General features: G+C 44.1%; 1 protein-coding gene across 1 annotated transcript in view; it reads left to right on the forward strand.

Annotated features, from left to right (window-relative positions):
• PLCD3 (phospholipase C delta 3) overlaps positions 1-12,375 on the forward strand; it is a 94,951-nt gene that overhangs the window by 55,734 nt on the left and 26,842 nt on the right. Inside the window, exon 5 of the mRNA XM_077460077.1 lies at positions 3,191-3,416. Coding sequence (XP_077316203.1) covers positions 3,191-3,416 — 226 coding nt within the window. The remainder of the gene's footprint in view (positions 1-3,190; positions 3,417-12,375) is intronic.

The raw sequence follows: 12,375 nt of genomic DNA on the forward strand, positions 1-12,375 counted from the left end.
TGTCCAGATATAAATGATAGTTTATGGATGGGACACCACTGCTCTCCAAAAACAAATGATAGTGTATGGTATGACATCATCGTACTCCAGATAGAAGTTATGGTGTATGGGTGTGACATCACTGCTCTCCGTATATAATTGAAAATGCATGGATATGTCATTACCACTCTTCAGATATACGTTATAGTGTATGGGCGTGACATCACTACTCTAAGTTTTAGTGTATTGATATGACATCACTTCTCTCCAGAGATATTGATATGAAATCACCACTCTCCAGATATAAGTTATTTTTTTCGGAAAGATGTTGGCTCAAACTTGTCTTGCATACACACGGTGACACAAATGTTGTCAGAAATTCCGAACGTCAAGAACGTGGTGACGTACGACGAGCCGAGAAAAATGTTCAATATCCAGTGCGGCTCTTCTGCTTGATTCCGAGCATGCATGGATTTTTGTGCATCGTACTTACGTACACACACACACGCTCGGAAATTTCCGACAACAAGTTTTGTTGTCGGAAAATTTGGGAACCTGCTCTCAAACATTTGTTGGTGGAAATTCTGACAACAAATGTTCTACGGAGCATAAACACGGTCAAACTTTCTAACAACAAGCTCACATTTGTTGTTGGAAAATCCTATCGTGTGTACAGGGCATTATAGTGTATGGATATGACATCACTGATCTCCAGATGTGAGTTATTGTGTACGGATATGACATCACTGCTCTCTATATATGTTATAGTACATGGATATGACATCACTGCTCTCCAGATATAAGTTATAGTGTATGGATATGACATCACCGCTCTCCAGATATGAGTTGTAGTATATGGATATGACATCACCACTCTCCAGATATAAGTTATAGTATATGGATATGACATCACTGCTCTCCAGATATAAGTTATAGTATATGGATATGACATCACTGCTCTCCAGATATAAGTTATAGTATATGGATATGACATCATCACTCTCCAGATATAAGTTATAGTATATGGATATGACATCACTGCTCTCCAGATATAAGTTATAGTATATGGATATGACATCACCACTCTTCAGATATAATTTATTAGTGTATGGATATGACATCACTGCTCTCCAGATATGAGTTATAGTGTATGCATATGACATCACCACTCTCTGAACATGATACAGAATTTTGTACTGTGTTAGCTTGCAGAGGAAATCTGAGCTGGCACTGACCCCTGCAATGTAAATGTATTCCACCAACCACCATCTCTACCCCATTCTCCTAAAATGCCATAAAATATATAACAAGTCACACTGGTAACAGGCTTTCTGTATCAGATAAGCAGATTTTATGTGACAACAAGCAATAAAAACATGCAATACATTTTCAGTGTAGACTGGCACAGCTAATGCATTCCTGAGCCTCCCGTCATGTAATAACATATTATTAGACCCATGCTGGGTGGTGCGCACCCTGTCTCCATTATGGGTCTCTCACTTTATCTTATTTCAGGGTTAGCAGTTGCTGGGCCTCTCTTGCCCTCCACTGTAGAATTATACTCTGTATCTGCCTTGTGCTGTGGTTGTTTTGGCAAAAATGGATGACTAAAATTAGATTCAGCGAGTGGCACACACCCATCTACTGTGCAATACTTGAGCCCCTGCCAGAGGCAGCTGAAATGCAAACCTCAGGATTATTCAGTAAGGCAAATACAAAACGACGCATCTTAATCCATAGCAGCCAATCAAACTTTTCTTTTGTTACACTTCTGCCTACAGTAAGTGAAATCTGATTGGTTGTTATGGGTTAATGCACAAAATCATTGCTGGTTGCAGAGCCTTTGATCCTGCTGGACAGTTTATGAAGTAGTTCACAACTGTGCGATGCATTGTAATGCATAGTCTTTTTTTTTTATGTGTTACAGGTTATAGGGCCTATTGATGGCATTAAAGCACATGAAAACAAATAATTGTTGATAACCCAACATGAAACATGCGAGGTGTGCAACCATTCTTAAAACGACTTCCCCAAAACAAAACCCCATAGAAAGGTCCCTGTAATAGAAGATTGGTGAATATTTACATCTGTGGTGGGCAGTGAGTCCAGCATACTCAAGTGATAGAGCCTTTAATCCTCACATCTGATACACCTCCTAGAAGTTTTGGATACCTGTGTCCCCCCGTACTTGTTCCTTCATCAAGTCCTTACATCACTACTCTAGTCACACAGGGGCCAGTGGAAGGAACCATTGAGCATAGAGTGGGACCAAGCATCCATCACACCATTAAGAGTGTCAAAGATCAAGACTTTGCTGCCGGTTCTATCGCTTGGCAAGCTCACCACATGCCAGCATAGTCTTTTATTGCAGGATCCAATCGTTTAAGTTCTTTTGGGCTTAAACGATTTATTACTGTGTTAAAGCGGAACCAAACTCTCCTATTGTTCTCAGCCAAGGAAGCTGCCATCTTGGCCTCTTTTTGATCTTCAACTCCCATGATGCTGCACATGTGATCAGTTATGACACCAACCATTTGATGGTTTGACAGTTTGGTTGAGAACATAACCAATGTAACAGTTACATTCCCACAACTTGTTGGGAATGTAACCGTTTTTTTAAACTATTACATTGATGGGTTTAGTTCCGCTTTGAAAATCCAAGCTTCCCCCAGTGGAAGGTCACTGTACTGCACACTTGGTCACGTGTGCTCTGTCAAGGACAGATGTTCAGATTGAGCTTCCTTTAGCCCCTGTACACACGGTCGGAGATTTCGACAACCAAATCCGTCGGATTTTGCCCGTCGGATCTTGTCCGAAACTGTTGCATACACACGGTTGGACTAAGTTGTCGAAAAATCCGATCATTCAGAACGTGATGACGTAATTTCGTTACAATGGGACTACATTCAGGCTAGTAGCCAATAGCTTTGATGTAGGAATTTGATCTGAGCAGCGTGGCACTTGGTCCGGAGTATGTCCGATCGAACCAGTTGGTCAGAAAATATTTCCAACAAGTTGGAAAATTGGGTCCGACGGATATTCCGACGGAATCAGTCGGATGCATACCACACACAGTCGGATTATCCAACAACACGGTCCGATAGGACACATTCCGACGTCTTCTCCGACCGTGTGTACAAGGGCTAAGAGTTTTAATACCCACTAGAGGCGATCCTAATTCTTTCGGATGATCTTGTATCCCTTTGTACAGAAATGTGACCGTTCCAACACGGACAGGCTGGAGGACCGTGAAATCGAAGAGTTCTGTACTCAGCTCATGTACCGGCCGGAGCTGGAAGAAATATTTCACAAGTATTCCGGTGAGGATCGGGTCCTGTCTGCAGAGGAGTTACAGGAGTTCCTGCAACATCAGGGGGAAGAAGCCACCTTAGAAAGGGCACGGGAGATTATTCACAAGTATGAGCTGAATGAGAAAGGTAAGGTCGGGTGATGTATCAATTATTAGTTGTCAACCATTGTCTATTGTTCCTTTCTGATATACTTTGTGAGTAAAGGATAATTCATAACTGCATTGTTTTAGCTCCTTAATAGGTATGGGTTTTACATCGTTGTATGTGTATTATTTTTGTGGAAGAAGGGTCTTCAAGGTGGACACTAAGTACTAATGCGACTTTTGCGGCAATAGTTTTGTGTTGTTTGGCCACAATTCATGTTTTAGTTCCTATGTAAGCAGGTGCAGTCTACTTTCTCCACTGCAGGTGACGCTCTTCTGCAGCAGCACTGCAGTTAGAAAGGAAGTCAGGAGAAACACAGCCCCCTTCTATGGTTTCCTGGGTCACTGAGGAAGCATCAAATTGGATGCTGCTGTCTCCTGTAACTCTGGCAGCCATCTTGGGTCAGGCAGAGCCTTGGCTCCTAGGTATGGCACGGATTTGCGAGTTTGTAGAGTAGGGACATGTACGCTATCTGGTTGGGACAGTACTAGTGGCAGGAAAAGGTTCCTGACAAGGAGGGAAATCGTGGGGTTCACACTTCTCTGGACATGTGCCTGTTGGATACAAGGCGGCCAGGTCGCATTCTTCCCCTCTCTACAGACGCTGAAAGTTCGCCTGCACTCTGCTCTCTACACACTGTTGGAACTGCCAGTGTTCACAGTTGGGATGCCTTCCCACCGGGTTATTTGTGAACGGTCTCTGCATTATTTCAATACAAGTTCTGTCATTGGACTGGGTGTGTTATTCCATCGCACCCTGCTGCACCCCACCTACATCTATCATTTAGTTTTGTTTTTTCACCACTGTTCTTCTTCACTAATGAAGTCCTAACTGCGGAGTCTGTTGCTCTTAAAATTTTGCTGCTATAGATGCTTCAGTCAAATGCGTGTCCATGGTCTGTACTCTTCATAAGTTTAACAAGCCTCGTACTAACTGCTACGAAACACAGTGGGCCCACTAAACTATGACTGGCGGTTGTAGAGGAATGGTAAATGTCACCCAACACACCTAGCTGTGGTTCATTATTTTTCTTCTGAAAAATGATTTATTTGGCCCAGATAGTGCAACTTTCACGTGACATGTTGATTCTTTAAAATTTGGCACACTAGTCAAATCTTCAGGTGCGTACCCTTCAACTTGAACAATTATGGACATACACATTCCATTAATAAGTGTTCCACGCAACAAATATTTGGCTCTCCGTCAATTGTTCATCAGGCCCAATGTGGAAAACACTGGCATATACACTACCCCGAGCAAAGACAAAAAAAAATAAGATAAAAAATAATTGCAACTTTTGCTTTTTTTTAGTATAGCCTACACCAGGGGTCTCCAAATTTTCTAAACAAATAGCCAGTTTACTGTCATCAAGACTTGAGGGGGACCAGACTGTGGTCGCTGGGATTGGAAATTGTTCTGGCGTCAGTGGGAGTAAACAATGCATCTTTGGTATTACGGGAAGGAATAGTGCCCCATCGCTTGTGTCAGTTTGAGGAATAGGGCCCAATTGTTGGTGTCAGTTTCAGGTTGGTGTCAGTTTGAGAGATATTGTCCCATCAATGGTGTCAGTTTAAGGAATAGTGCCCCATCGCTGGTGTCAGTTTAAGGAATAGTGCCCCATCGCTGGTGTCAGTTTAAGGAATAGTGCCCCATCGCTGGTGTCAGTTTAAGGAATAGTGCCCCATCGCTGGTGTCAATTTGAGGAATAGTGCCCCATCTTTGGTGTCAGTTTGAGGAATAGTTCTGGCGAAAAGTGCCCCAAGGGCCGGATAAAGGCAATCAAAGGGCCACATCTGGCCCCCGGGCCGCAGTTTGGATCCCACTGGCGTACACAAATAACATCAAGTCCTATATTACTGGTGTTCACATTGTTGTGTCCACCTCCTGTATTTTAGTTCATAGAGTTGATCCAAGTTTGCCTTTCGATTATTTTATAATCATTAATTTGTAATCATTCTTTCAATGACTTTTGATAAGTCTGATTGACAGCAATTGAAGTTGCTAGAAGTATGGTCAGAATATCTGCATGGTAATGTCGCATAAATGACTGGAGCTGCTTTGACCTGGGAGTGCTGAAGTGTCTCACTTTTCCGGAACTATAAATACAAAAACGACCGATCATTCAGGTACTCGGTGCTGGAATGTTATCATCACGAGTGTGAATTAGTGATGATAAGAACAAAGAACCAAAAACTGGTTTAACCGGTAATGGTTTTTAAAAGGAGACATAAGGGCGATGTGTCACCAACACACACAGCTTTATGAGAAGTATCCACTGTCAGAACTCCGATTTATCACCTTGCAGACAATTTTCACACATTGATGTCACTTCATTTCTAGCCGCTGTTGCAGAGATTTGCTATCCAACTCCAAATTAACCACTTTTACCCCCCCCCCCCGACCAGGCCATTTTTTTTGCGATAGGGAACTGCTTTATTTTAACTGGCAATTGCGTGGTCATGCGACGCTGTACCCAGATAAAATGTATATCCTTTTTTTCCCCACAGATAGAGCTTTCTTTTGGTGGCATTTGATCACCTCTGTGGTTATAATCTTTTGTGTTATAAACAAGCAAAGACCAACAAGTTTGAAAAAATAAAACAATATTTTTATTTTCTGCTATAAAACATATCCAATAAAAAAAAAATCAAAGTTCTTCATCAATTTAGGCTAATATGTATTCTGCTACATATTTTTCGGTAAAAAAAAAAGCCCAATAAGCGTATATTGATTGGTTTGTTATAGTGTTTTTTACTAGTAATGGTGGCGATCAGCGACTTATAGCCAGACTGCCATATTGTGGCGGACAGATCGGACACTAACCGACACTCACTTTTGCCACTTTGCAGGAACCAGTGACACTAATACAGCGATCAGCGCTACAAAATTTTCACTGTCACTGTACTAACGACACTGGCTGGGAAGGGGTTAACATCAGGGGTGATCAAAGGGTTAGCTGTGTGCCTAGTAGGGTTGCCACCTTTTCTTCAAGTCAAACCCGAACACTTTATCGGCGCACAGCAATTTTTTTTTTTTATAGTATAAACTATAGATATATCTTGCTATTAAATAATTTTTCTAATCATATGACATTAATAACAAGCGTTCCCCTTTACATCAGAGTCCACAGAGTTCCCCTTTTACATCTGAACTTGCAGAGTTCCCTTTCACTGTAAGGGGAGACTCTGCAGACTCTGATGTAAGGGAGAACTCTGGGGACTCTAACATAAGGGATGCTCTGGGAACCCCGAGTTAAGGGGGAACACTAAGAACTCTGATGTACGGAGAGGACTTTGATGTAAGAAGATTAACAGTGTGCCCATTGGTAGAAAGGGGAACTCTGATGTAAAGGGTGCTCTGAGAACCCTGATTTACCTAAGTGTACTCTCTCAGAGGCAGGAGAGAGAAGGGGGGAGACTCCAGTCACAGACAGGGATGGATGGTGAGCTCACTCGCCCCTTGGCAGTCAGCACCTCTCCCCCAGATGTATCTGAGGCTGCTGGACTTCTAATTAAGAGAGTAAGAGATACAGATAAAGCCCTCTCTCCTTTCCTGTCTGTGTGTTTGGGGGGGTGATGGCTTTAGGCAGTGTGAAAGAGGGTGTAACAGACACTCTCAGCTTAAATAACTGCAGCCAGTAACCCTGCTGGGAAGCCATGGTCCAGTCTGAATAATGTGTCTGGATTTCGGGCAGTCTGAAACCTGGACGCATGGTTCCAAACCCGAACTGTCCAGGTGAATCCTGGACAGGTGGCAACCCTAGTGCCTAGCCTGTGTTTTCTTACTGTGGGGGATGTGCTTTTACTATGGGAAGGTATTGATCCATGTCCCTGTTTTTCAGGAACGCAGGATTAATACCTTTCCTACTGACAGAACAGCAATCTGCCTTGTTTACATAGGCAATCACCATTCTGCCTCAGTACTAAAGCATCAGCATGTGCTGGAAGACATCGGGTCTGCCGTACCTGCCGGATGGGCCGCCAGTAGCATACGTGCCCCACACTGGAAAGTGCAGGATCATCAAGTTAGACAGTCTGCAATCGATGAAAGGACTGGGTTTTGGAATGAGATGTCCAACAAGCGCATAAAGTGGTGATGTTCAGGTTTTCAGAAACATCTGGCCATATGGTTACCCATGGCTCCAACTAATGCAGGCCTCGATCTGTAGACGTGTTCTTGCTTTTTTTTTTTTTTTAAAGAGAATTTTTTTTTTTCCAGAGCCTGTAATTTCTTCTGTGGTCACTGCATTCCCTCTGTGGTCTCTGAACACGTCTGAACTTAATGTAGTTTCTAAATACATCCTCCAGGCTTGAACATGTTAGAGCTTTGGCCCGCAAATGTTAACCTGGCCATACACAAGCTAATCGAGGGATATCAGGCAGGAGATGGTCTACAGGGCCACTCACTGGCACAGGAACTGTCCAAAATTTGCTCAGTTTGTGGCCCTGTTGCCCACCTCCTGCCCAGGATTCCCTGATTAAAAATTATAGCCAGGTAGAAAATTGTAAGCCAAACAATGCCTGCATCCAATCAAATGCAGGCACTATTAGGGCGGGGTCAGCTGTCAAAATGCAATACTAGCGGCTAGAGATTCATCTCTCAGCGCGGCGTAGCGTGGATAGAGGAATTGGTTAGACAGAAGACATCTATAGGTGTAAGGCTTGTACAGAAGGATAGGATCCCTGTAGCCACACATCTGAGTAGTCCCTAGAATCAGTGTGAAAGTGGCAACATCAGCCTGGACTCCAGACGCATGTCTGTGTCCCCGTCAGAGAATTCCGTACGTCTGTGTCCCCATCAGAGCCTTTACAAAGGTCTGTGCCCCCACTAGAACCTTTCCACATGTCTGTGTCCCTGTCGGAGACTTTCTGCACGTCTGTGTCCCCGTCAGAGACTTTCTGCAGGTCTGTGTCCCCGTCAGAGACTTTCCGCACGTCTGTGTCCCCGTCAGAGACTTTCCGCACGTCTGTGTCCCCGTCAGAGCCTTTCCTCAATGGATACTCCCCCAATCTGATAACACCCCCTTCCCCCAGATACCCCCCCAGCCTGATCCTCTCCACCCCAGATACCCCCAGTCTGATCACACCCCCCATATCTCTCCACTCTGATCACACCCCCCCTCCTCCTACCTCTCCCCTAACACACCCCTCCACCATCACACACACCTTTGGATTTTCCAGTCCTGCAGACAGTTCTTCCCAGTCCTGCAGTTCCTCCTCCAGATGATGTTAGTGGAGGAATCTGCAGCACAGCAGGGTGGGTTAGCTGTCACTGGAGCAGGCACAATACTGCCATACAAATCTGGCGGTGGCAGCTGCACAGAGCAGGAGCCTCCTCCACTCCAACCTCCTCCTCTGCCAACACTCCCCCAGCCCACCCTACTCCTCTGTCGCCACTCCCCCAGCCTGACTCCAGCCCGTACAGCCTGCCCACATCTGTGCTGCCTGACAATGGGGCCCCGCCTCCTCCCTGCATATATGGCAAACCGCCCACTGCTCCACCTTCCTCTGCCTCATTGGATCTGCTCTGACAGCGGCCTACATACATCGCCCTGCCTGCCTTCTGCTCTGTCCCGCTGCCTAAAGTGCAGGGGGGACTTGAAGCAGGCAGTCTCTGAATGAGCTGCAGGCCAGATAAAACATCCGAGCAGGCCTGATTTGGCCCGCGGGTCGGGGTTTGGAGCCCACTGCTTTAGATTTACCAAAACCATGTAGTGCAAGGGCCTGCTTGATTGCATACAAATTGAAAATGCTAAGGTTTGACCTCATGTTATATGGTTTTGGTAAATCAGTCATTAGTTTCAATTTGTATATTGGTAAATCTAAAGAAAACTGTATAGTGTGTATCCAGCTTTAGACTGGGATGCCATTAAAGTTCATGTGTGTGTAAAGGCAGGTGTCACAATACTTTTGACAATATAGTGTATGTGATATATTACACATTTGTTTTGTCTTTTTGGATTAGATATCCTTAAATGATGTCCTGTGATCAGACCTATAGCAGTGAGATGTGATTTGTTATAGACGGTAGAAGTTCCCTTGGTGTTTATGATCTAGTGACACACTGGTGGATTGTATATGTTTGTATTATCTAGGTGTTATGGGTTCAGTATGGGTGGGTGTGGTGGTGACACTTGTAGGCCTCCATGCAAGAAACTTGTTCTCCTTGATCTTCCAGTTTACCAGATGTTATCTTAGGTGGTAACTGCAAACCCCACACACTGCCACCACTCATTAACCCCTTAAAGTGTTGGGTACAGCCACACACATAAATGTATCACTACAAGGCAGGACATGTGTTGGCCATGACAAGCCAATCAGATCTTTTTCTTTGAAGTAGGCTCTAGCTACATATTTGTTATAATCATTTTTCATGGCACTTCAGTGTACCTAGGCACTTGCATTGTGGTATACCACAGATGTAAACTACTGGTGTGTCGCAGTGCGTGGAAATCAGGCGTGTTGGCAGCCCAAAATGGATATGGAGATGCAATGCAAATAAATGCACATAACACCACGTGTTAATGCATGTGGAGTATTGCAGAGAAATGCAGCAGACAAGTGTGGATGGGCCCATAGATGATGGCAGCTGCAATGTGTTATGGGCAATACTAACACTTTTCCTACATTTGATTTATTTTATTAAAATAGAACTAAAGGCAAAACTTGCTTTTTGAGTAAAGGAAGGTTGTAACCCCTGTCATTTTTTGGCCATGTGTCCCATTGTGGAGATTTCCCTTCACTTCCTGTCCCATAGCCAAAACAGGAAGTAAGAGGAAATTCCTCTAAACCGAGGGAATCCCTCAATAGTCCCCAGAACTAGTGTTCCAATTGGAAGATTTCCCCTCTATTCCTGTTCTGTCCTAGGGAACAACCCAAAATTTGGAATTTTCTTTCACTCTCTGCGATAAGGGTTCACAGGTCTCATACTGAATCTCCCTAACTGGGGGACAGACAGTAATAACAAACTGACAGGTGTACTAATCCTTCTCCACTCCATCCAAAACTAAAAAAAAAAAATGTTTTGCCTTTAGTTATACTTTAAAGGGAATGTGATTTTGTGCGGCTCGGTTCACTCTGCCAGGACACCTGAAAGTCGCGCTACTTGCAGTGCGACTTTGCCAGGCGACTTGAGTACTACTTTGATAGAATTATAGGATAGAAGTCTCCTTGATGTAATTGACTAATGCCGGCCATACACGGTTCGAATTTCGAAAGAATTTTCTTTCGAAAATAGTATCTAAGAATTTTCGTATGAATTTTGCACCATTAGTGGGCTGCAGCAACAGCCGATTTTCGTGCGGAAATAAAATTTGAGGAATCGGACATGTTGGAAATTTTTAGAAAAACTAACGATTTTCTAATCAATGATGGGAGAATCGTGCGAGAAACGTAATAAGAAAAGAAAATGTACGGAGATAAAAGAAAATGTACGGAGATAAAAGAAAATTTACGGAGAGAAAAGAAGATTCCCAGCCAAGAAAATTCTTTTCTGTAGCAACATGAGGTGAAATTGAAGGCTTGGTTGGCCGAATTTCGAAAATCAATGGTGGCACCATCGGATCACAAAAAAAACTATGTTTTCTGATTTTGAAAAGAAAATTTGTTCGAAATTCAACCGTGTATGGCCTGCATAACATGGGATTTCACATGTCATGCAACTTTGGGTCTCATAAATTGGATCCCAAGTCGCAGCAGTGTGAACGGAGCATAAGGGCCGGTTCACACAGCGAGGCGATGCGAGGCGACACGGCTCGCCTCGCCTCGCTCCCGCAAGTCGCCCCCGTTCTGTACAATGGAACCGTTCTGAGAGGAGCGACTCGAGTCGCTCCGACTCAGAAAAAAGGTTCCTGTACTACTTCGGGGCGACTTCGGGGGCGACTTGCATTGACTTCTATACAGAAGTCCTCTGCAAGTCGCCGCCGAGGTCCCCGCAGGTCGCGGCGAGGCAAGTCGGAGACGCCTCGCCGTGCCTCGCTGTGTGAACCGGCCCTAAATCTTTCTCTGTTTACTATGGTCAGAACTATAAAAATACGACTTTTAAAAAATATTTTCTTTCATTTTTTTGTTTTAGTTAGGTAATGATGGAATGTCTATCTAGCCAGTACGTGGGTGGTTTGGTTTCCTTTCACATGCAAAATATTGTATCATTCACAGTTGTGTTGAAGGAAACCCCTTATGTATAGCCCTCAATGAGTCCTCAGAGCAGTGATTCCTCCCTTGCCAGAGAGCTGCATCTACGGCCGCGTACACACGAGCGGACTGTATGGCGTACTTAGTCCGTCATACAATCCGACGGACAGTTCGTCATACTTTCCACTGAACGGACTTGACCACACACGGATACCCAAACAGTCCGACGAAAGCTTGCGCGATGACGTGTACAGCACGTACGACGGGACTAGAAATAGGAAGTCCAATACACAGCAAAGCACCCTTCCGCCGTGTAAATCCTTTCTGGGCATGCGCCATTCTTAGTCCATCCGACTAGCATACTGACGAGCAGATTGTCCGCTGAAACCAAAGTATGACGGACAGAATTTCGAAAATTCCGAAATACTTAGTACGCCAGACTGCACGCTGAAAAAGTCCGCTGAAGCCCACACACGAGCGGACTGTCCGCTGAAATGTGTTTCAACGGACTAAGTACGCCATACAGTCCGCCCGTGTGTACGCGGCATAAGGTTTTAATCAGACAAAAGGTGATGCAAAGCAAGCTGCATCTGCCGCGCTGTTAGGTTAGATAACCCATAATGCTCTGGGAAACCTTTGTCATGGTTTAATTGTTCATTTGTAAAGCAAAAATTGTATATCTATCTTTAAAAAAAAAACAGATGTACTTAAAACGATTAGATTATAAAAGACTAAAACTGAACTCAAAAAGGAGGGGTAAAAATTGGGGACTATCCCCGATATTCGGGTAATTAAAAGTAAATTTGGGA

This window comes from Lithobates pipiens, unplaced genomic scaffold (genome assembly GCF_037356315.1).
Source record: "Lithobates pipiens isolate NorthernLeopardFrog02 unplaced genomic scaffold, aLitPip1_a1.2 Scaffold_28, whole genome shotgun sequence".
NCBI classification, from domain to species: Eukaryota; Metazoa; Chordata; class Amphibia; order Anura; family Ranidae; genus Lithobates; species Lithobates pipiens.